General features: G+C 37.4%; 1 protein-coding gene across 7 annotated transcripts in view; it reads right to left on the reverse strand.

Annotated features, from left to right (window-relative positions):
• The window catches only part of cobll1b (cordon-bleu WH2 repeat protein-like 1b), a 34,178-nt gene that overhangs the window by 6,546 nt on the left and 835 nt on the right, over positions 1-26,797 (reverse strand). For 3 of the 7 annotated variants that reach the window (XM_038289762.1, XM_038289759.1, XM_038289758.1), the window contains 3 exons: positions 3,652-3,840; positions 1,033-1,237; positions 112-337 (listed from right to left, as the gene is read on the reverse strand). In XM_038289762.1, coding sequence (XP_038145690.1) covers positions 112-337; positions 1,033-1,237; positions 3,652-3,840 — 620 coding nt within the window. Of the gene's footprint in view, positions 1-111; positions 338-1,032; positions 1,238-3,651; positions 3,841-10,493; positions 10,827-10,995; positions 11,141-18,528; positions 18,758-26,797 lie in introns of those variants that run through there. The other 4 variants (XM_038289764.1, XM_038289765.1, XM_038289763.1 and 1 more) reach the window with 4 other exon arrangements.

Here is a 26,797-nt window from a genome sequence, read left to right on the forward strand (position 1 = left end):
TATTAATTATTTTGAGTCATTATAATGCCTGCATTGCAGCGACACCGTTGTGAGTGCGAGTCTGGCTTAAATGTCCAATTAACAGCATGATTTCAATATATCGAAACGTACCTTTTGTGTCTTTTGCGTAAACTTCCCTTATTTCGTGATCATTGAGAGACCCAGACAAGTCTAAAGGGGTGGACGATGTAACATCTCTCAGCAGAATTGTAGTTTCTGTGGTGAATTCACATTTCTCACATATTGCTGGTAACAGGTCACGGAGAGGAACTCGAGGATTCACTCGTAATACAGTCTTCTGGCTCTTTTTGAAGTTTATCACCATCCGAACAGTTGCCTGGAACATAGTGAGTCAGTCTCTTTATTTATTCGTACTTGGACCACAAAAAGTTACCCCTACTGTAGTGAACCCAACTTTTATGCCGTTTTCTCTGGCCAGTGACAGGAGTGTCAGAAACTAAAAGATCAAATCCTTTTCTGATCAGTAAATCCAAGATATCTACCCATTTACAGATTTAACCGACAATATTTCAAGTTACCAGTATTGGTAGGCTGTTTAGAAATCCAGAGAGAGAGAATGTGGCACTGTAAAAAGGAAACTGTATTCCATACAACATGTCCAGACTTGTCGCTGATCAATGCAAGCTCCAAAGACTGAGTGTTTCAGCAGAGCACAGGAAGATTGGAATCCAGCAAAGGTGCTCCATCGGATCCTATTCAAAGCTGCTTCAGTCTTTAGAAATGTTGGAATAAAATTATTACAGTTGATAATGCTAACCACACTATTTAAGCTTTTTGCCTAACTAATATACTAAAAAGACAAGGCAAAAACTGTTTCAATGTTTCAGCTCAACCCTGTTTTGCACGGTGTATCCAACAATCAACAATTCTAATGCCACTTTTTTTTTTTTTTTTTTTTTTTTTTACACTGCATGAAATCTGTATCGACTAATGGTGGCAATCAGCAACTCCAAGCTCAACCAAAAAGGAATTCTGAATGTTGCATATCTGTTATTATGTTTGATGGCTTACCTCTGGCATCGGTGGACCAGCCTTTTTATTTTTATCATCTCCCTTTGGTTTCAGTATGATCTTTTCTGCACCCAAACTTCCTATACTAGCATTGGGTTTAAGCTTAACACTGTTCCTGTTGGCAGTGACCAATTCTAAAGTGTGGCTCGATGGATTCAGGTGATAGGTTGCGCAAAGGGTTACCAACAGATCCATCAAGGCTTTGCTGGAAGACAAAAGAAAACAGGAAAGTGTGAAAAAAATGTTATAAAGAGAAGAACTTAAGAGTGTGTGTTTACATTTTTTCATTATAGCAACAAAAAACATCGATGACGCTATACAGATGAGAGGTTAGATGAGCTCAGGAGGGCCAGCTGGGAGACAGAAGTTGGGAGACAGAGGAATTCTAGTAAAAAAAACTATAGCTGTTGGACAGTGTCCCTCACCCTGTGCTTGAAACTGTTCCAAAGCTGAAGGGCTTCTTCATTGAAACACTGCTTTAACCTACGAGCTACAAGGTTTGTTGTTACAGATCCTTCCTCCTAGCAACTGTTAGTTTATACCGGTCACTACTCCCAACACTCTATACCCTGTGAACAGGTGTGCTGTTAATTAAACCATTTTTCAATATTTGGCTATTGCCACTTTTCATGTAAAGCACTTCCATTTTGTACATTTATTAATTCATCCTTTTCAGTTGCAGCACTTTTTTTCCCCTGCTGTGTGATAATAAAGGTTTTTAGTCAGTTTTTTAGATGAGGTTTCAGAATCCTTTTCAAAATACTGTTGATGTTTAGTCACCAATTCTCCTAACTACACCCGAAGCGAGCCAAAAAACCCCAAAACAAACCAAAAATTTCTGCCCAAACAATTCAGATTTTATTCGCTTTCAGAACGAGTTAATCCTGTGACACAAACATTTTAATTCAATTCAACTCAATTTTGTTTATTTATATAACAGCAATTCACAACACGTCATCGTAAGGCACTTTACAGAGACAATTCAGCCAGGTCATACATTCAAACTGATTCAAAGTTTTTTCTAAAGCCGGGCATACACTGTGCAGTATTTTCAATCGTTGCATAGAGCTACAACTCAAACTGTTAAAAGTTCACAGATCACAATGCATGTCCTCACACTGTGTGGCCCAACACACTGTTGCAATCGTGCGATGGGCAACTGATTTTAAACATGTTTGATTTTCTCCTGACTTTACGATTCCTGATTGGGAGGTGGTCTTGAGAGGTGAATCGCCCCTCGTTAGCCCCTGTAGAGTACACAACACGAGATGAGGCAGAAACTAGGCCCGGTCAAAAAAGTTCTTCCACGCCTGGAGAAGGAAAGGGCTAAAAAAAAAAAAAAAAAAAGAAATTGTACAGTACTTGCCCGGCTTAAGGAAAGCTAGCTGATTGCATTGACTCATTGACTTGAAGGCAATCCTTCACACCTGCTTGTAGCGACAGTAGGGAGGAAAAACTTAATTTTAACAGGAAGAAACCTCCAGCAGAACCAGGCTCAGTGTGAGCGGCCTTCTGCCAAGGAGACAGAAGCAGATATACAGAAGGAAGCAGAGATATAAAAGGCAACTGTGAGTCTCTTTATATATTTAAAACACTAAAAGCAGCAAAACATGAAAGAAATGCTTAAATTATTATTTAGTGGCAGCAAAGTCATAAATTCCTTTTGAATCCCATCAAATACTACGCCACAATCTAAATTCAGGTCAAAGTGTTAACATTTGTCTCATCTCTTAAACCGATTGAAAAAAAATCAAAATGTTAGTACAGCTGGAGTTAATTTGTGCTTATTTTTGGTTTTTAAAAATTCAGACATGAAGTTCTAAGTCCTAAGATGTCAGAATAAAAGTCAAAATAAAGGAGCAACATTAAGCAGTTTATTTTATTCGTCTCGCTGATAGCTGCACATAGCGACTGAAAGGTTTAATTCAAAGCCTGCAGGAGTTTTGGGGAACAAAAGTTCAGACATTTTTAGTTTGTAAATGCTGGTAACATTTTTATTTAAAGCTCTGAATACATTTTAAAGGATGAAGTTAGAAACATTCAATCTTAAATTTGCTCTGATCAAAAAAAGAACAACATCAGTTCATTCTCACAAGTCCAAGGTGCAGAGAATCCCTTTTAGTGGTGTTTATAGAATGTGTCTCTTTCGAGAATGAGATGATGATATCTTAAGTAAACTCTCATGATGAGCTGAGATAAAGGACTATGCACAGACCTTGCTCTGAAACCGACACGGAGGTATGCACACATGCTGATCCGATTAGGGTTGTACAGTACTTAATCCTTTTTATGAATCTTTATTGCACTGCTGCCTAACGAAACATAAAAAAAAATGTTTACTAGAGTTTGTGAGAGAGAAAAACTAAAAAGAATGCAATTAAAGTTGGCCGAGTGTATGTATTAACTGGAACCACAACATTCAGGGACTCCACCCATCTGACTCAGTCTGGTAGAAGCAGAACGTCATGTGATGACTTAATCCGTCATCAGTCTCATGATGTTGGGCTTAAATGATGGCTGTTCAGTGTGTGAAAAGAAAATCCACTCACCATTGTTTTTTTTTTTTTTGTTTTTTTTTTTTGACTTTTTACAGAAAAGGTAACATTCATTCATTCGTACCTTCCTTCGACTTGGGTCTTCTTTTCCAAACCATCGGGCAAAACTACAGTTAGAGATAGCTCTTTATCCATCATGTTCTCTTTCTGGTCCATGGTTAAATGAGGGTTTCCCGGACGCCACTGAGAGAAGCCTGGACAATCCACCGTCTTCAGTCCTGGCGGGGATGGGGCTTTGGTTTTGGTCGACACCCTGCAGGTAGATAAGTAGAAGTTCCCAGATTTGCATTTTTTGAAGAAGAAAAACAAGAAAAGAAAAATTCTACTACTTCAAATACCTACTATCACTGTATAAAGAAATTATTTTTTTCTCTTTAAGACTATGACTGTTGCATCAAGAAATAAAACTCCAAAAAAGTGCTTTCATTTCTTCTAAGTTTTACAGGGCACTGCTGCTGTAACATTTAAAAGGCCACTTTGTACACAAAGTCACAAGACAACTAAGAGGATAGATTTTCTCATTGAGCCTGAAGGCTGAGAAAAAAAAGACATGTGAGAGATACTGACTTAAAAAAAACCCAGAAGATTAAGACCATTTTAACACATTTTAATAATGTGCACTGGTTTTTATAAAGTAAGATATGATTGTCAAGCATTTGTCAAAACTTTGCAGTCCTGCAAACAAGACCAGCATGGTACTTCAATTTAAATGTAGGCCATTACACTTGTCTGATAGCCACTGCTTTGAAGAAAAAAAAAAAAAAAAAAGCCTTGTTAGTAAAAAAAATTGTAAATTGGTGCTGATATAAAAGTAATATATATCAGCACCGAAAAACAAATTAAATCCACAAAAAAAGGTTCTTTTTATGTGCAAGCAACAGTTTTTAAAGTCTCACACAGGTGAATGTTTCATTCAAATAGAGGAATCCATGCAATGCAAGGTCACAGGCTTAACCGGACATTAGTATCGCTGTGGGGGTGGATGCCTTTAACACTCCAAACGACAGGGATGGTGCATGCATATATATATATATATATACACACATACATACAATAAAACTATGGGTAATCTAACACCTCCATAAGACAAAACCACCATAAAATTATATTTCGAAAAGAATATAAGGCTGCTTACTGTACAGTTTATGAAAAAAAGGAAATAGCTTAATTGTCACATTAAAAGAATTGTATCACTAATGCAACATCAAGTTCACAGTTAAAATAAAATTTTTATTTGAAATGTCAGTTAAGGCAACAGTTTACAAGGAATTCATTGTTACTGCAACATCAATCAAAACTGTTCAGGAAATGCTTAACCACATTCTTTCCTGATTCAAATACTCAAATGAGATTTGCAATACTTCTAGCCTTAGAAAATATATGCTTTAATAAATTTTATGGTTGTTTGGATAAATTAAAACACTTGTGCACAAGAACAGCAGTTAGATTTAAAGTGGTCCTAGCTCTCCTTAGTCCAATCACATCCAAATACATCTGTATGCCAGAAATCTTAATCAATAAGGATAGTTAATGAAAGGTGCCCTAAAAGTTTTTCAGTGCCTGATAGCAGCATTAGACCTTAACCTCTTACACCCTGAGGGGGTATAAATAAATTTCTGCCTGACAAAAACACACAAAAGTAAATCACTTATAGCCTCACAGCTATTAGATTTAATAAGAAACTTTTGGTACGTCTGTAAAGGTAAGATGTCATGAATGGTTTTCTGGTGTCAGCACCGTTGTAGCTTTGACCCTGCCTGAAATATTAGGGACAAAATACAAAATATTTTGCATTTTTTGAATCTCGCCAAAATTTTCTTTGAAATAAACATTGCAAAACACTACCAAAATATTATTTATAGCACAAAAAAGTAGTACAGACTTTTAAATCTAAATGCTGTGTAAAAATATACCAAATTTGGACTCAATCAGATGAATCATATTTATTTTAGAATGGTATTAGTGAGAAATTTCTTAGGCGGAGAGGCCATTTTGGCACATTTATCCAAAAATGTCACCAAACTGTGCCAAATGTGTTTTTTACATCAATACTGGGGGTTTGTTAAAATTACGAAGTCACGTAGCAGCTGGACCCACCGGTGGGTCCGTAGGGTTCTGGGGGTTAAAGGAATAGTACACCCAAAACATGTTTAGCCTTCATTTTCTACTCACCCCCATGCTGAACAACACTCTGGAGTACTTTTTTGATATCTCAAATGCATCTGGAGATCTGGGAGGCTTCTTGCTGTCTGCTGACATTCAAATAATGGAGGTCTATGGTGCCCGAGGCATAAAGGTCCATAAAAGTCCACAAAAAACGTGTCAATATTCCTCCATACTGCCATTCAATATATCTTTACTGTCATTGTCACAAGAACAACGAAATTTTAAAAAGTGCCATCGATCGATCAGTGCATATGCTTAAAAAACAAAAATCACTGTCACCACCATTTACACATAATATAAGAAATAAATAACAATAACTGATAAAATTAACTAATAAGAATAGTACATTCTCACACACATCATCGATTGATTAATGGTTATTTTTGGTTATATTTAGTTTTCGCATCACATCCGTAGTTAATGGAACAGTTCTAACCTGATGAGGTTGACCCCATTAGTCCCGCTTTTGAAATCAAGCTTTGCCAGACTGAGACAAGTGCATGCCACCTCAGTCTGGTTGGCCAGGCTAAATTGCTACATCTGTATTCTTTTACTCTGCTGAGCTGTGACACCATACTGGAAGGAGGCTTCAGCAACCTCAGAGATAATAGAGTTGGGCATTTTTTCAGTGTTTATTCCTCAATATCTCCTGGACATAGTTATGACCTCAGCTTTATCCTTTTGATCTGGAAAAAAAAAAAAACAGCTCAGCTCAACTGCTTTACCGTTTCTTTACCTGAAATATCAAGCTATGGGACAAGTCGTCTACCATTACCTTCTTTGACAGAGACAATATTAATGGATCGGTCCTTATATGTTTATTTTGTGCATCAGCTACTGTCTTCTTGAACACATTTTCTACCTTGGTAGAATGTCAATCCAAAAGCCTGAACAGACTCGTTAATTGTTCAATCCAACAAATAGTAGGATCATATGAAGCTGTGACACTCATGCTCATTCTGGAAGAGTGCATGCTGCAAAGACATGACTCACTGCAATCAGTTGAATTTCCTTAGATACAAAACATATAGCTTGTGTGATTTGATTTAACTGTCTCTGTAAATTGCAATAAAATGTTGAGAATTGGCACTTTATGAATAAACAGAAATGAATTAGCTGCAAAACATCAAACCATCATATGCAGCAGTAACTATTAATTGCAGACTATTTACTTCTGTAGGTAGAAGAGTGAATACAAATGTTAAACTAAACAGAAGTGAGCACATGAAGCACCAGCAAAAAGTGAACTTTCCTTACTCAGATAATGTAGGATTGTAGGGGCTATTTTTTTTAGTTATTCTGATAATTCAGCAGTCTGTGTGCAAAGTCCTTTTGATATTTAGAATGATGAATTTTAATATAGCAAATCTGAAAAACTCAACAGAACAGAATTAAACTGCATGATAGTGCTATTAATTTAGAAATATTTAAAAAGTTGTATTTTCCACACACACACAAAAAATAAATAAAAAAATCCATAGCAATTGATTTTACCTGGATGACAAAATGTAATTGAAAATCTAAAACTTGGTTTTAAACAGTTTTGACTCCAAATTGATTTTACCTTTCATTCGTATTAACGATCAAATGATAAAAACATGTTTTTCAACAAAGCCAATTACAATTAAAAAAAGTGAAGTTGTTTGGCATCAAGCAAACATTCAAAAGAAAAAAAATAATTATAAACAAGGCCTCAATAAATTTCCATCCAGGGGTCCTTTTCACACCCTTACTGCATTTTATAGTTGTGTGATTTAATTTGATCCTATTGATGTCTTTACTGGTTCAAGAATCATTGGATATTTAGGATCATATATGAGGCTATAAATGTATATATTACTGTCACTCTGTTGATAATAACTACCTGGACTGAGATATGACATCACGGGGATCAAGACAACATTATGGCAAACAAATTGAGTGGATAATAACAAATTTAATATTTCCATATTGTTAGTTTATTAAAGGAAAAGTCCAGTCACATTTAGAATACAAAAATCCTGAAAGTTCTTTAAGACTGAAATTATTGCATACTGTTCAATAAATAAGTGTTTTAATTAAGAGTAATTTTTATTTGAACGTGATTTAACAGAGACATCCATGTTGTCAAACAGCACTAGTGCCACATTTCGGTTTGTGACGCCACAATGCAGTATCGGCTGTTGAGCAAGTCTCAGTGCTGTATCTGGTGTTTGTCACAACGTGCTATTATTCATGATGGTGATGACCAGTTCACTATGCGAAGCAGAGAGTAACAGATTAATGACGTGTTTTTCTCTGGTCAGAAGTTCGATGGCAAATCCTTCCTCTTCAAGTTGGCAATCCAACGACGAACCCGTGGTGAATCATAAATTAGAAAGGTAAAATAACCAATTTTTTTTTATCTTCAATCTACAGTATGTATTACAACATCCAACTGCCATGCACAAGGGCGTTGTCAGATTAACTATAGCTCTCATGGATTTCAATGGTGAAGTCCTCTCGAAATCTTAAATAAATGTTGTTGATTGTAGATGTGTCAAGTAGTTATCATTGAGTTTTCTTGTGAAGCTGGAAGAACGGCGCTAGGCTTACCACACCGTGACGTCACTGCCAGAAGATGTCAAGGGTGAGGTGTTACTATATTCGGGAAAATATGGCCGGTACCGGACTTTGTGATCTCCACAAAACATTTTTATTTTTTTCCTGATTAACGCTAAATTCATTAAATCGTCGTAAACATATTAGTTTCAGTTATAAATAATGACCCATTGGTTATTCCTTGCTGACTGGACTTTTCCTTTAAATATTCCATTTTCCCATATATACAGTTGGAAAATCATAAAAGAAATATTTAACAGTTTTAATGATAGATCTGATAAAGGGAAAAACATAGACAATTTATTAATGTAGATCAATAAATAGACAAACTGTTTTGGAATATGAACCTAGGCTGTGGTCTGATATCATTCAGATACAGACAGCATGAACAGGAAAGAGAGAAAGAATGCGTAAGACAACTGGTACTGATCCAGAAAATGAGCTCACATACTTTTGAATTTGAGGGAATCATGTCTTACCAACAAAATATAAAAAGAATGAGGTGAGTGATCCATACAAGTATTCCAGCTGAGTTGGTTTTAGCATTTGATATCACATTCTACTAAAAACCTGATAACTGTTCTGCACACTTTATGTAGAAACTGTACAGAGAATTATGGTTTTTACTCCCAATTCTAATGGTTCTTTTGTGATCAGTGTTTTTCAGTCGTGGCTTAATTGAATAATACATAAATCAGATAAAATGTATGTAACTCAAACTACTACTTTGAATGCTCTCTTACTTTGAAAAATAAAAAAATATTTTTACACTGACTTTGTGTCACTTTTATGTCACTATTTTAATACATGTTGGTTTTCTACATGACTGCTTTAAAATGTGTTTTTGTTAGCCTCAGAGCTGTCTGGATTTCCATACAATTGCGTCTTGTGGAAGCATTCATTGAATTAGTTATGGAATAATACACAGCTGTCGCATATCCGGTTCATCCCAGTTTAAATAGCTCTGTCATCACGGAAGTGTTTTTAAAACGAAGACACCTCAGGCAGGTGACAGAGTGCAGCCTGTGTTTTCCATCCATGCCTGTGCTGATGTGTTGCTGAATGGGAGAAGACAAGCTTCAGCTTGACTGTGCTGATGCCTCATTAACAAGCTCTACCTGGGAGCTACAATGCTCACAAACCGGACCATTCAAAGCCAAAGAGAAACACGATCTCGACCCAACAGTAAATAACGGGAACACCTACAGCATGTAATTTCTCACACTTTTTCATAGCATACAAATATGAAACCTTCTTTGCCCATGAAAACTTTTTTTTCAAGCAAGTGAAACATTTACTGAGACTTCAACCCAAGAAACTATATAAAACCCCTTTAAATATCTGCTTTTTCATTGATCACAATAATCCTGATGAGACAAATGGAAAGACTAATACACAATATATTTTATTTTATTTTTTATAAATGTGACTACCCAGATACCTTAATCATAAACAATAACTTCTGGCAGCTCTCCATTTAATTAGCTGAAATCGTTTTTTGTTAAATAAATAGATAAATAAAATAGAAAAATGGAATTACCTTGCTGTGTTTTATTTCTAAAATTTTGTTCAAAATGGCAATCCAACAATCCCCCTTCATACACCATTGGTCAACTAAGCCAAAGGGGAAAACATACGTTTAAATAAGGTAAAGGTTTGCTCTGCTCTAAGACACATCACGAAGATTTTCTGTTACTAAAACTAACTAAAAAAATAACATTAAGGTGTTGCATTAATAATTCAAGCATTTTGAAATGCTGCAGACATATGAACTGAGATCTAAAAAAAAAATGCAAAATATATATTGAAAATATTTGCTGTAAGTAAAATTACCATGACAAGATTATGATTGAAAAATGAAATTATTATGTTAATATACCAAAAGCACAAACTTCATTAAATGGAAAGCGGGGAATGATGTAGGTTACATGTAGAATAGATGCAAAAGAATTTAAAGGAGGAAAACTTTAACAAAAATCACAAAGTCTACCAGGTGAAAAAACAGATTCCCTTCATACCTGCAGTGTGTTGTCATTACTTCAACCAAACATATTTTTCTGACCTTTTTCCATAAAAAAAGAAAAAAAAAAACAACTAGCACAATCAATAGTCTGGTAGAAACTGAAGATGAGAAAAAAATTTGCCAGGATAATACTTTACCTCTTAGTTGTAGCAAAGAAAATGAATGAACAACAAAAACGCCTTCTGCAGTAAGTTAGCTGCTGAGTAGTGATATGGTCCCACGGGGAATGGTGCATTACATTACAAAGTTTCCTTTTTTTTTTGCTTTTTCTTTGAAGTCTTTCCTCTTCAGTCACACTTTCAGGCAACACCCTGATTATTTTAAGAAACTACAGCCCCTATACAGCTCAATGCTCGACCGACCAAAACAACTTCAGCAGCTGTAGCATAGCCATACAATCAAATGTACAGGCTTAAACATGCCACAGAGCAGCAGGCCCAACACACCCTCAGCTTCAAGTCACAACACATGCATTCAAACCTCCCTGAATGCAGGAAAACTATGCCAAAAAACATTTATCCATACTTTCACAAGAGAAAACAGAAGAGATATACAGCAGGCAGGAGCAGAAATGCTTGAGAGCAGGTGACAGACCTGCTTTTCCAGTGAACCTGCCAGCGTTTCATTTACCGCACTTACCTCTCTACTCACGCTGGTTCCTGCTCACATAATTTCCATTCAGCTGTGTACTCCCATGAGAAGTCAGACAAACTGAGCTCTATCAGTCTAGCCACTGAAGGCCCACCTAATGCCACGCCCTAATCTCTGACATCAAAAATGAGTCTGCCTCTGCCTAAAATCCTGTCGGCCCTGTAGCTGCGTTTCAGTAAGTTTGTTTTGGCACAGCTTGCCCCATGGTTCTGTGCAGAGAGGTAAGCAGCTTCGTCTCCCTTCTGTAGACATGAACCTCAGGGCAGGGCTAGCAGATACACAAAAGCATTTGACCAAACAGGACATTAAGTTTGCCAAATGATCATGTCTAAGACTTTTTTCTCTTTGTGCTGATGTTAACAATGGTGCAATATCAGTGTTTGGAAACTAAACTTAACTTACTACCTCTTGATGGCAAGTTTGTTTTCTCATTAATTTGATCAAATAGTATCCGTGTTTGGTTTCCTTATGAGAAAACAATGCCAACAGTTTAAACCACACCTTACTTCTGCAGAATTGACTCACTCCCAAACCACATAAGAGGACTCTGTCAGTTGTGCAAAACCATAATGACAGTGATTCAAGGTGAACAAAGAAATAAAACATGTTCTTCCCAACTGTAAGAATTGACTCTGTCTGAACATGAAGGACAACCACTAAACATTTTTGCCTCACTTATTAAATGCGTACCAATAATAAAAACAATAACTTGTACACACTGGCCTTTATATTAGCTATACCCTGCAGGGTTTCCGCCAGAAAACTTACAAGGTCCATTGGTCAGTGTGTCTGTGGTAGCCAACTGACAGCTCACATTTATTTGCAAAGAAAAAAAGACATAAAAATATTTCAGATTAAAAATATATTGTTTGCATTTTGGTTAAATCTATCCATCCATCTTCTCCCAGTTATTCCATCCGGGTCTTGGTCAAGCCAGTGCCTATCTCTGGCAGTCTATGGGTTAGAGGTGGGGTACACCCTGGACAGGTTGCCAGTCCGTCACAGGGCAACACAGAGTCACACGAAGACACAACCAAGCATACACACACTCACACCTAAGGACAATTTAGAGATGCCAGTTAACCTAACTGTAATGTTAGGGAAAACATGCAAACTTCATGCAGAAAGACCCTGGGCCGGGAATCAAACACGGATCCTTCTTGCTGAAAAGCAAGAGTGCAACAAACTGCGCCACCCCTAAATTAAATCCTAATGAGGTAATTAACAAGCCAATAAAAAAATAAGAGGCGTAATACTAGAAACATTTGCAATTTAATTAATATAGCAGAAAAAAGGGAAATAAAGAGTCAACAAACTGATCACCCTAAAGGCCACAGCATTTAAAGTAACCAAATATTGCTTTTTGCTCCAAGTTAATTCCTGGCTCAAAGCATCAGTGACTGACATATCGAGAGCATTGAACACCTTAAAAAATAATTCATTTTAGTGATTGTAATAGATTTGCATCTGAAACATTTCCGCAAAATGTGAACTGAGGGCTTTCTCAATGGTTGTGATACCGATATGTGTATTTAGTACATCTTTTTCCAGCCTCATGAAAAGGAGCAATCCAAAAAATTTAGTGATGATGCAGATCCTAATCAGGATACAGACATTTTTGGATTTTAGGATTCTTTCACAATTACTGGCAGAAGAAACCAATCATAACTTGCTCAAAGTCTTGATCTGCTGATCAAAGAAAAGATTACAGTGTAGAGCGAATGAAGAAGGTAAGAGCAGAACAGACACCAGAGGCTGCAGACATACAATGGGCATTACTTATAAACTTATGAAAGGATTATAGGGAAATTTTTACCAGAGGTGTGCCTCATGTGAAAGAGCAATTCATTAGGATGTGGTAAAGATCCAGATCATGCGTGAGTTTTTGGTATAGGCATAAGTCACAATATGGGCAAAATTTGAAGCTTAACAGAGGTCTGCGCTCTCAGAGTGTATTTCTAATGTTTCCACCGAGCTCAGAACACATAATATGCATCTTCTAAGTTACAGCCCAACACATATTGATAAACAAGCCTATCATGGGATGTTTTGAGTTATGTACAGATCCTGAAAGACTAGGGTCTAAAGGTGCTTTCACATCGAACGTGTTCTGGGCATCAAAGCACCTGATTTATATGAAAAGTCTATTTGGGAGAGTGTCAAGCAGCGTCATAGGGTCCTGCTGCACATCCGAACATCTGGGCATACAGGTGTCAGAGCACCCTACTGTACTCTCTATATAGAATTGTTTAGTAGGATCATAATCCCAATGAACTGACTACACAGATTACTTTCAGAGGTAGAAGCCATCTCCTCTGCTCTTCACCTGAACCTAGTACACCCGGTGGAGAAGAACACCCTCGTGTGGATGCTGTTCCTAGACTTCAGTTCAGCTTTAAACACCATCATTCCAAAGCATCTGATAGGCAAACTGGAACAGCTGGGATTCTAGACTCCCCTCTGCAATTGGCTGCTAGACTTCCTCACAAACAATTTTCAGTCAGTCTGGGTCGGACAGAACATCTCTGATGTCATCACAGGTGACAGCACAGGTTACCCTCAGGGCTGCGTCCTGAGCCCACTGCTGTTCACTCTGAGGACACGACTGCCTCCCCAGGTTCACCACCAGTCGTATTGTGAAGTATGCAGACAACACCATGGTGGTGGTCCTTATCAAAGACAACAATGACAAGAACTACAGTGAGGAGGTGGAGCAGCTTGTTGGCTGGTGCAAAGATAACAGCTTGGGGAAGCTTCAGGAAGAACCAGCCTAACCACGCTCCACTGCTCATCAACAACTCAGCTGTAGAGGTGGTCAGCAGCACCAAATTCCTGGGGGTGCATATCACAGACAACAGTAACAGTTGTAACAGTCGGTGCTCCTCTTCCCTCTATAAAAGATATTTCATCCCAGCGCTACGTGTCCCGAGCCAACATCATAAATGACCCCTAAAACCCCCACCATGGACTGTTCTCCCTGCTGCCCACTGGGAAGAGCCGTCGCAGCATTTGATGCAGGTCCAGCAAATTCTGCAACAGTTTCTTCCCGACCGCCATCAGATTACTGAACCATTGAAAAAACTCTAAATCATGTCACAGACTCTGCATCACACTGACAACACTAAACCAAAATACTGCATATTTGCACCATATATATTAATACTCTGAACTTCCACATAAATGCATATTTTGCACCATGTTTTTTTTTTTCTCCCACACTGTTTACAATTGATCACTGGAGCACTTTTTGGAATGGAAATATTCTTTTACTAAAGCTATACTAAACGAAATCTTGTTTTGTATACACTCTTTGTATACAAAATGACAATAAAAGTTGTCTAAGTAGAAGTGGACTTTCTCACCCTAAATGTGTTGAAACATTTTTTTCCCAACTGATCAAAGTAAATAAAGCCAAGCCTACCATTCCCCAATACCTCCCCCAGCAGTGTTTGTCAACAGAGGCTTCATGTAATCAAATTCTTGTTATTGTAATTCAGGTATTTGTATAAAACTTTGCTATGACAAAACCGGTAAATGTCAACTATCTCTGTTTTTTAATGTCTGCAAGCTGCAACATGACTGGAACATTGTGTTATGGTTAAATCGCTAAATGTTATTTTGGGAAACAATCACTCAATAGGATGGAAATATGCTGAAAGACATCAGTATGAGAAGTGATGATCAATATTTGTGTGCATGGTCAGGATGCAAGTATGAACAGCGGTATGAGGCAATTGTGTTTACACCTTTGAGTGGCGCTAATGTACAACAGACTAGTGATGCAGTCAGTTGATCTATACGCATCAGTTATATCTGCAAGGGCTTTATTCTAACAGCAGTTGGAGGATAATTCCTAGTTCTTAATTATGCACCACATTTGCATTTTACTCATTGTACCCTATTTGTGTCTTTATTCAGACCAGTCTTACAGCTTATACGTCCTGTGCGGACGTATATGCACCTTGGGGGTGCACATTTAGATAAATGTTTTTCAAATTTTAATTGTCTAATTTACTGCAGTTGTCTTCAAGCCATTAATACCGAGAAGTAATTTTAGAAATAGGAGAAACAAAGAGACAAATACTGTATTATTGATCATTTCACATGCTGAATGCACTATTCAACTGGTGAACTATTGCACTTATCTGGAAATGCTGTTACAAGAAAACTAATATTGGCCAAAAATATCAGCCAGTCAATGTATCAGTCCATCTCTAGTTTGTAGTTACTTGGATCTTGCTATGAGTTTATCAACTCATTTGGAAAAAATACAAAAACTATAGGTGTGACATCTCTGAAAGCTTGCATAAAGTCTTCTAAAAGGGCACATTTCCCTTATAGTCATATCTATGATGAGATCATAGGTAGTTTCTAGTCATTTTAGCAATATGTTTTGGATATGACCTGTTGATAATACAACCCAAGACATGCTGTCCTTTTGATCCACTCACTTGTATGGTTACAAAAGTTACAGAAAGACTTGCTCCCCTGCTTCATAAACTTGTCAATTAATTTTGAACATCCTAATTATAAAGATCAGGTGTTACAGAGTACTGCACCTGAAACTCAGGTTTTTCTCACACTGCTGTTTGTTGATGCTTGGCTGACCATGCCCTAAACATAAAGCCTGATTTATACTCAAGGTATGAGCTGCCTTGGGGCACAAATAGTGACGCAATCCGGCCTTCCCAGTAGCTGCCCCGTGCATGGACTCCATTCACTGTTGCAGTGGATGATAAGAGGTTTTTTTTAAGTCTATGCACTGTTCTATTCAGAATGAACGAGATGCAGACTTTCTGCACAAAAATAAATCATTGCTTTAAAAACAGAAGGAAAGGAAAGAAATAAAAACAAGTAAAGGTAAGTGAAACATAATGTGAGTAATAATGTTAGACTGTACACATTAAAGACTGAAGTTTAGTTACACCTCCAGCTCTAAGTCATACTTAAATGCTGCATGCTTAAATCAGTAGAATAAACAGCAACTTCTGCTGGAGACTTTGCACTATCTGGTACAAAAACAATCAATTATATTCTCAATTGTGAAATAAGGGCAGTTCTTTATCAGTAATACGTTTTCACTTAAGAATGTGCAAACCATTCTGCAAACAGCACCGCTTAATACTATCAAATGATAAGGAGGTGGGTGGTGAGTGAAGAAATAAGCAAGCTGGAGCCACCTCAAGAAAAAAATAAATCCAGAACCCAAAATTCAATGTTAGTTTTTGAGAAAGACGAATGAGTCGGAGCATCGGAAGCTGTTCGGGGAATATATAGTAATAATACAGAGTTGGTTCAACACATAACTTTCTGAAAACAGAGTTTTGGAAAATGAAGCAGCCAAATGAGAAGCTAAATTGTGTAAACCTTTCTCTTTAGAAGAACAGTAACCTACTAAATACCTCTAAAGAAATAACTTGAAAATGTGGTCTGGTATGCGGGAATGAATGACAAAAATCTATAAGTAATCACTTTTTCACAATATCATTTTTTTTTTTGTGAAAAGGCACCGTTAATGTAAACATGTTATTGTTAAATTTAAAAAAAGTCTTCCCTTTTAAATAAACAAGGAATTAAAAAACTGAACCTTATTAAAGGGCTAAATTCTGCATGAAAAATTTGATCAGTGCAGCTCCATTAATTGTTTGATCAACTTTATTTTGCTCATAAATTGTCAGACATTTTCACAAAGGATCTACATATTCAAAGACTTTTATTTAAGCTCTAGCTTTCCTGTCTGTAGGTGTATTTGATAAACGCTGAGCATCCCTTATTGTCAAATTCTTCATCAACTATCATGAAAATATAGTATTTCATTAAAAAAGAAAATCATCATTCCTGTGGAGGAACCCAAAGATATGTTTGTTTGTTTTTTGGGGGGGGGGTTTGCATTCACAGCTAATCAGTAACCAGAATCGGATCCATTCCTTGGCCTCTGATGAGGGATAACTCCCTCCTTGTACACTGTGAGTTTGGAGGCCTTCACTGAACCTCGAGCCAATTTGATAAAAGAGCTAAACAAATATTTCCTCCCTCCAGTCTTGATTTACTCACATTTTACAGGTATTTGGCAGCCAGCTCCTAAACCATCCCAATTTCCCCTTTTAGTACCTTACATACTAAACCTCCCTCTGTGCCTTAGTTTCCTAAAAAAACAATCAAACTCCATCCTTCACACCACCACGCCAGCTGTTATTATCCTCACTAATCCTTGAGCTGAATTTAAGTTAAGTTTTGTCTGTGACACTTTTCTTGTGTTTAACTGTATAAAGGGGTAAAAAAAACTGTGCTTCAATGGTGAAGGTTTCTGATGAAAGACAAAACAGAGAACCAGTGCCACAGCTGTTAAGCTGGTAAGAGGTCACTCTCAGTAAACACAAGCTTTTTAAAGAGGGTCTGGAAAGGCCTTCAGTTCATGAGTAGTGAGGAATGGGAGGAGATTTGTTAGAAAAAGTGTATGGGAGCCTTATGAGAACTCCCCACCTCCTGTGTGTATTGTTTATATGTGCAGGCACAACATTTTTTCCCCCATGGCAGTTTATCTCACAAGCCTGGAAAAACTCAAAGTCACAGGGTGTCCCCTTACATCGTTATGTAGAGTACTGACTTTAGCTTTCATTGTGTCCACTTGTCATAATCTGGCCGAATTTCATTCAACATTAATCTTTTACACTTCATTTTACTTAAGAAAAAGATCAAGGGTGCTTAAAGTCAGAAGCGAGGGAAGGAGACTTTTTGCTTAGATTTGGGATAATTCATTTTGGTTTCCCAATCTCCTTGGGGACAGTGAACTAGGGTCTGCTATGGTACATTACCCTGTCCTTATCTTCATGTAGCTCAAATATTTTCCCTCCAAACATTGCACCATTGCACCAAAGCAATGAATACACAGCGAGGGAAGCTGAGAGGGAACACAATCCATGTTTGTCTGTTAGTGCACATTTTTACAAAGATCTCAAGAGAGAGCACTTAGAAGCAATCGGTTGGGTGATCAAGAAGTCCTTTCAAATTTCAGTACATACAGAAACGATAAGGTGCAGTAATTTGCTCTGGTTCTTGATAACCAGGTTTGTGTGATTCAAATTGCAACAAACATTGCTGAGAAAGAAATTTAAATGAAAACAACTTGGTCGAAATTAAGCCAGTTATCTCTGCAGCAATAATTAGAACCATGACACCACGTCTCTTTGTTTTAAAACAAAGCAGCATTGTCTAAAAATAGAGAATCCAACTATTGCAAAACAGCCAGAGTTTTATCTTTGCTCGTTAAATTGACTGAGGTTTCTGAAGTGAAAATACATACAGATTTTAGCATAAGGCACATTCATTTTAGGTTCGAAAATGGAGAGAAGACAAAATGCTGAGGAAACTAACTACTCAAGCAATTTCAAACTAAACCTTTTTAAAAACATACACTTTCACAGTGATGCACAAAACACCTTATGCTGTAGGTCTGTTTAATATGTGAGTCTCTCTAAAATCATAATGACAGTGACATGTTTATAACCAGAAAAGCATTACCTCTCTGATTCACAGGACACTGGAAAATACAGCTTGAAAGACAGATTGTGTGGATCTTGAATACCAAGTAGCTCCCTTCCTTTTACTTACTAATGTTCCCTGTTTGACCCAAAATCCTCTCTGAAACCATGGCCCAGCTGCCTGATGGTGTCATGCTTTGGTTCACTGGTGTGCTGAGTTTTTGTTGGGAAATAAGGTTCCTTTTATCTGCGCTTTTGCAGCGTGATAGTGCGTATACTGTGACTCAGGCAAGTAGCCCCATGGATTCACTATTACAAACAATTGCAGAGACAGTGCCATCTAGAGAGCTGCATCAAAGAATGCACACATTTTCCAAATACCTCACCTGTTATGCACATAAATGATAACACACTTTAGGGCCAGGGATTTCTCAGATCGCCACTTTACACAGTGCCTGCAAAAGTATTCGCACCGGTTCATTTAAATTTTTTTTTTATTACGAAAAGACAACCCAGTTTAGCAGGCTTAACAAGGAGATCTTTATTATTTTGTTGTATGTACTTGGGTAATGTGTGCAGAAGTTTATTAGAAGCTTTGCACATTCTTAAAGCATTTTATGAAGCACATTATCTAGTACTGCAACTCAAGACTTGCATATTAGTAACCATTAGGAAGTTTCAATTAATTATTGACTGTTTAGTGAATTTCTATATAGCATCTAGCCTTTTTGTTTCGGGCCCTGCACGGCCTGTGGGCAGACGATGCTACTGTATGTGAAATAAATAAGGACTCCCGTTTTGGTAACTACGGAAAAAAAGCACCTTTTGGTTGAGGTACAGAACAGGAAATCTTTGCTGAAGTTGCTGTCATTGACATTTAAAAATTTTTGGCAAAGAAAAAGGAAAGATTTTAATCATATTAATAAACCCTGTTTTCTACATGGTGTATAAGGGCACCATGTCTTTGACTACGTGCAAAGCAACCTTTTCAGTCACTGTTTTCCACCGTACCCCTTTCCTATCACATGCTCTGCCTTGCACAGAAGGATACAGCTAACTGATTCTTAGCTGAGGTTTGTTGGTTAATGAGGCTTGTCTATCCTGGAGAGAATGGAATTTTTCATATTGGGATGGATGTCTCTTATAGGTGTTGAAAAAAGTGTGCAGTGCTCCTGCCTTTAGTTGCGATAGCCCATAGGCAGATGTTACAGCATGGTGTCTCCTGCTCCATGTCTGTCGCAGCAAACCCATACCAATTCCAAACAACAGATGATTTGATTCCTTTCTTGAGGACAAACATCCCACTCTCACTGGTAGCTGGATGATGTCGCTTGCTGTTTCATTTGACCCCATCGTTTGCCAAACTGCACTATGAGAGTAACGCTAGAGCTACGGAAGCTCAGAGGAGCCAAAAGTGGGCTGCTATACAGAAACTCGATTCATATATATATATATATATATATTTATTTATTTTTAACCACGGAATATGTAAATTAATTCATTGAATTAATATTCCGCATTAAGGTTTTTGTTTTGTTTATTTTGTTTTTTTGTGGGCTGTGTCTTAACCCGTAGGCCGAACAAAAAATCGAAAATTAAACACTCTTAAAAAGGCTGAGTCTATCATCGATGGTCGATAGATTCATTCAATTGCCCATCGTTGGTAACAATTCAGTGTATTTAGTGTGTTTCTTCATGTGAGAGGTGTGTCAGTTTCACGCAGCTCAAGCTCCCCTATTTAATAATGCGGTCCGGTGTGAAAACACCATCTAAAACGCAAAGCGATTAACTAACTGCTGTGCTTACAGAAATTACGGCAGACACAGCATTCGGTGTGAATGCACCTGAATGTGTAAAAGTGGTCTTTAAAATGTGATCACTCCTCTCTCTTTTTTTTTTTCCTCTCCAGGGTGTTAGGATGAAAACCTCCCTAAGAGTCCAGACACCATTGAAAAGTTCCATGGGAGGCCGTGGGATAAAACAGTGAAGGGATTTTCCCACATGGTTTTTCTTATTGTTTTTTCTATAATGGTGATTCAAATTTAAATATTTAAAAATCGTAAATGGTTAAATACTTATATTTATATTAAAGCTTTTATGTATATAGAGGGTTGTTGAGATTTTGTACGCTCCCTTGTAGATAAATAATGGTTTAACCCTCTATCAGACGGTATTTAAGGCTGCTAGTTAGTTAAAGTAGATCTGATTGCTCTTGGACAGCTTTTCCTAGAATGTATCAAATGTGGACAAATAAAAACCCATTATTTCCACAATACTTTTCTCAAGCTTTTATCTTCACTCCAAATCCTGCTCTAAAAGGCCAACGTTCTGTCCATGGGTAACCACCCCACTTCACAATGAGGAGAAGCTGTACAGGACCTGATATAAAAGGATACATACTATAAACTCAAGACACTTAATAAATACGGAATAAATAAAAATTCTGAATAAAATGTTACTAATGTGCAAATCTATGTTTAAAGTGCAGTGCTAGATAAAGTTCTTCTAAGTACAAACAATACAGGTGACCAGACCTCTTCGTTACAGCTGATTTTTTTCTAAAGCAGGCCAACACAAAGTAACACATCATTGTGCAGAGGGAGAAAAATTGTAGACGGTTCCCAATATTTTTCCACAGATAAATCTGAGATATTAAAAAATAAGATACACTGAATTTATTTGCCACAAAAGTTCAATTTGAAAGTAGTAGTTTGTTTTAAATGTTATCTAGGGATTAATCAGGCAGCTTTGACAGGGGCCTCAGAGGTTTGTTGGAGACTAAAAGGTAACAAATAGCAGAGAAAAGGAGAAAAAGGAGAAAAGTTGAGGAAAATAAACTGGGGTTAGCTAATAAGCAAAGCTTTGAACATCCATCTTCTGAAAGGGTTCGGCATTGAGTTTTCTATTTTTTTATCGCAAAGTTAAAATCTGTTACAGGACAGAAATAGACATTTTAACTATAAATGATTACAAGTTAGAAGTGGTAGTTTTTGGATTTGAAGGAGACTGTATTTTATATTATTCGGTATTGATGCCTTGCATATTCGAAACTAGCCACAGCCATATTGAGTACCTGCTCGGGTCCCCTGTGCGTAAAAGATGCAGTCCATATGTTGTGCCGTCGGGTGTTACAATAAAAAAGTGACTGTAACATTTCTTTTTAACCCTTGCCAAAAGAGAATGAGCATCGTCAGAAATGCCTGCGATCAAAACGGCTGACTGCACAGCGACTGCATGTAGCCATCTGTGCATCGTCCATTTCCTTCAGGTGAGTTTCAAAACTAGCCTGGAGATCTAGCTTAGGCTGCTGTCTATTGGATTTAATAGGTTGCCCGTTTTTCCCCCATGAAAATCAAGTCATTAAATTATACTGACTAGAGACCTTGTGAAAGAAGTGCATTAGATATTAAGATCTGAAGATTTTGGTTCAGATATTTTTGTTATTAATTTTACATAAATTACACATAAAGATCAGCTAAGCTTCAATTGTTTTCCTTATTTACCCTGCTTTACTGTAAATGCGAATATCTTTTAGATTTTTGGATGCCATATCTATGGTCAGTAAACCAGCCAGCTGTGAAATACCGATAAGCATCTGCACTTTTAAGCCCATCTCCAGCTGTTAATGGGTAAGAGTCGGGCTACACCGTCGGTCTATCGCCAGGCCACACAGACACAAACAGGAAAAAAGAAACATTCATGCACATACGCACACCTAAGGAGAATTTAGAGAAGTCAAACAACCTAACAGTCATGTTTTTGGACTGTGGGAGGAAGCTGGAGTACCCGGAGAGAACCCACACATGCACAGGGAGACACTGGGCCAGAAATCTAACCCAGAACCTTCTTGCTGCAAGGCAGCAAAGCTACCCATGCAAAAAAAAAAGGTCTACAGCGACTTCATATGGATCACAACCAAAAGCATGGATTTTTATCTGTGTATTGTTTAAGATCAAGGGATTTAAATAAGAATGATCCCTTCTGGTAAGAGGGGCAGCCCTACAGGCTGAGCTTTCGGTACTCGGTTTGGCAGTTGTAAAATAGAATCGTCATGTCACGCTTTTCAAACCTCTATTCATTGCAGTCGACTTTTCCGTGTTCAGTTGCAAGGCTGGTTGAGCGGGACAGCAAACGGTCATGAGAGCAACGGTCAACATCTCCACAGAGACAAAAATAAAAAACTAAATCTGTGCTTAGTGGTGAAAAGCTGGAACAGGCAAGAGTTAAAAAAAACTGTTTGTTAAAAGCTTCAGAAAAACTGATTATAGAGAGCACATAATCAGTGTACCTAACTTACACCGCACTCTTTCACATAGTAAACAAATTAAATAATTATCTTTGCAAAGTGAGAGAATGTAAACATGGATTATATGAAAGAGTTGTATGGTGGCCAGGACGGCCTCTATAATATCTCATCTAAACTAGACAAACTGATAAAGAGGGTCAAGCAAATTGATGCAATTTGTCCTTTTGATGTATGAAAGGTTTGAATATTATTTGAGATATGCAAAATACGCCATTGTGAGTGCACAAAGGACTTTTTCAAATGAGGTCATTGTGTTAGACAGGCTAAGGGTGGGAGGCATCCAACTTTTGTGGCCTAGAAAAAGTGCACAAATGAAACAAAGCAGGCCCATGTCTTCCAGTCTATTTAACTTGGGCATAATTAAGTTATGTGCATGAAATCTGTTGCTGTAAGAAAAGTAAATAACAAGCATCAGAGATAAATAAAAAATGCGGTATTATAAAACATATGGTTAAAGAAATTCATCACTTATAAAGAGGTCCTGTGTTTCAACTAAGTCAAGCCGTTATTTTTCATTTGCAAAGAGTTGGCTTCTGAGAATGGATGAGATAAAACTTTCCAGTATTCAAATTTTTCCTCATTAAACTCGGCTGGAAGTGTAATGCTGATTCCCCCCTTTTTATTTCATATTGTGGGTGGATATTTTTCAATGACACCCTTTATCTTGGTTTTCTGAAGACACTGGATGTGAGTGGGCTCTCTGAAGCAGAATGCTCGCGATCAAATTATGCATGATCCTAAAAGAAGACGGCTTTGTTGCCTCTTGGGATAACTGTGAAAAAGGAAAATACCAACAAGATATGCCTTAGTTTATTCTGTGTCTTATGATCTATTGTATCTAAACTCAGCCTTTTTAACTGTGCATCCACAAATTCTTTGAATAGCTCAGTTCATACAAAAGAGTCCTGCCATAATTTTCATCTGTTAACTCGTGTGAGCAGCTGTGCCCTGGGAATGCCTGGATGTCAGGAAACAGCTGTGGGGATTCACAATACCTTAACCAGTTCCACATTCTGCCCTTAAGGAGAGCCAACCATGTGAGATCATGCTTTTAGGTGTGTCCAATTACCAGGGCCAGCTTGGAGCCGCACACTGTCAGCGGACTGAACCAATATGCTTCTCTTTGGCAACAGAGAGTGTTATTATAAAAGTGTCATGCAAGCAGGGTATTTTTCTTTGGGACATTAAAAAGACAGATCCCAAAAGTATTTAAACAACACCACTTTGCAACCTTGCAAAGACTGCCTGGAGGAAAATAATACTTGCATGTGTGCTAGCAAATATCTCAGCCTTAAATCAGCCAGCCAACAGCTTCTGGCAGGGTCAGTATTTGGATAACAAATGAGGCATTGCTTCAGGGGTCACAGACAATCTTTACGTTTGCCTGCACTTGAAAAGGAAAAAAAGTAGCAGGTTTAGTCGCAAAATATGTACATGCAGTACCTTGCAAATGAATTCACACCACCTGAACTATTTTACTGTCAGACTGTTGCCAAAAACCTGAGACAGAAAACCTGTAGTGTTTAGAAGCTAATATCAGTTGAGAGAAAAAAATAACATTCTTGTAAAACTTAAATTTGAAAAAAAAATTACTAACTTGAATTAAGAATTAAACCTAGGGAAAAAAATACCAAAACCGAATCAGCATGCCAACTGTAAAGTAGAAGCCATGTATCCAAAGTAGCCCAATAATTTGCCCAAAATGTACCTACCCGATTTTTCCCCACATTTGTTTTTTTTTACATCTAATCTTTACTTTTTAGCTTTTATTGCATCAATAAGTTTTAGGATGAATATAATCTTTACACCACAAAGAATAGCTAATGCTCAGCAAATAAGCAGGTGCTTCTGCAAGGAATTTTCCTGACAAATTGTATTTATATAAGAGAGGTAGATAAAGAAGAGGACACAAAAAAAATGAGGCGCAAAACTCAACCAAGAAAATGCCATGTCACTTCTACAGGTGAAGAGGGAACAATAAAGCAAGTTGCAGCAATGGAAACAGCAAGTTAGTCATGGACTTTTATGTGGCAAAGTCGCCAGTATTGAGACAGACTTTAAGGGGCCATATTCATTTATTTAGCATGACTATTTAAAAAAGAAAACACCAAAAAAAACAACAACAACCTCTGATAGTGTTTTACTTGTTAGTTTTTTCATTAGTACGAAAAGAATTTACACCAAATTCAATCAGTAGACATGTGTAACAACTGCCAACAGCTTATATTACCAAATTGGAAAACTGAACAATGGTGATTGTCGTACATACATTGTAAAACTATCCTCCACTATAACAAAAAGATTATTAATAGAAAAGCTATATCTAGTATCGGTATTAGTAATGCTGTGTACCCTACCTATCAACCTGGCAGTGGAATCTGAATGCTGCAGTGAGAAAACTAGTATGTTAACTGTAAGAAGACCAAAAGTTGTGTCTCTACTATTTAAAAATAGCATTTGATTAATTTCTATTATACTGTATATAAAAATAAAAGTTCAGCTCTGATTGTTGACATGTTCTGTGAAGGCGTAGAAACTTTAAAGGGGAGTGAAAGGACTGCATAATAAAAACTAAGCAGCACACATGATAAGTCAGCGAAACAGTAAATATCTTTAAATCAAGAAGCACTGCTGAATTCGTAATCAAAAAACAGAAAATATGAGCAAGGTGAGCTATATGCAAAGAAATAGCCAATACGACCATGTTGGCGTGGAGGAGCTGCAGTGATCTAAATTTTATTTGGGGAGAACTGATTTACAAGATATTGGAAAATGTATCCATAAATTTTCTCTCTATGGAGTAGTGGCAAGAAGAAATTAAATTTTAAAAGAACCCTGTGGTCATGATCAGTGCCCTGATAGCTGACCTACTGTAATTACTCACTTCACTCACCTGCCTAACCCTCCCCGGTTACAAATTATCATTCCTCTTATCCACCTGCTCCTGCTGCTTTATATTCGGCTCAGCTCAGCTATCGGGGCCAGATCATTGATGAGGAATTTTCGTTTGTTTGAGTTTGAGCTTTTTCTATAGTTCATGTTTTTTTTTTTTAAATAAGGGATTTAAGGATTTGTAATCATAAAAATATCGTAGATTAGATTTGTATGCCGTATCGCCCAGTCCTATGTATGTTTTTTAAAGAGAATACTGTGGTGGCATAGTGGAGTAGATTTGCATAAATTCAAAGCATGTTGTGAGGTGTGATACAACTATCACGCATAACCCTGAGCCAGCTATCCCAAAAGCAAAGCACAGTGGTGGCAGCATTGGGCCGTTAGAATGGTTCTGACACAAATGCTTTGCAGAGTTAATGGGGAAAGGGATGGAACTAAATAAAACAAAATTCTCATTCAACACCATTAAACTTGTTGAGAGGGTGGAGGTTCACCTTCCAGGCAAACAATGACCCCAAACATGGCTGGTGGCTCTGTTTTTTTTTTTTTTATACGACATCCTAATGCCATGCACTGAGATTTGCGGTAGTAACTTGACAAAATTATGAAAGTGTAAGATCATAATAAGAGAGTGATTTTTTTTTCTTGTGCAAACTGACATTATTTATGCAGAAGTGGAAAGTTTAAGTGCTTACTCCAGACTGTCACTTTGTATTTTATATTTTAAAATCTCAACCAGTGCCCTAGATTGCATTAACCGTTAGAGCAGCCAGAAGGTGAAAAAGCTCTGGAAACTCACTTTCCACTTTTAATGATTCCAACCACAGAAATACAAGCAGCTGACATCACCTTTGACTTTATATGGACCAGGACTGATGGGAAATTCCATCAAGTCACACCAAGCACTTCACCAGCACCATCTCTGTGTGTGTGTGTGAGTGTGTGTGTTAGTGGGGTAATTTTGTATCATACAATATCCGCTGAAGCCCCAGTGGATGCCTGACTTCCTCAGCAACCATCAGGCTCAGCACAGTGACAGGGGAGGCTGTATGTTTAGCTTGCAAAATAGTTCCCATGACCTCTGCATGTGGTCGAGGGAATTTCTCAA

The sequence above is a fragment of the Cyprinodon tularosa genome, unplaced genomic scaffold, assembly GCF_016077235.1.
Source record: "Cyprinodon tularosa strain WSP-4 unplaced genomic scaffold, ASM1607723v1 ctg271, whole genome shotgun sequence".
Classification (NCBI taxonomy): domain Eukaryota; kingdom Metazoa; phylum Chordata; class Actinopteri; order Cyprinodontiformes; family Cyprinodontidae; genus Cyprinodon; species Cyprinodon tularosa.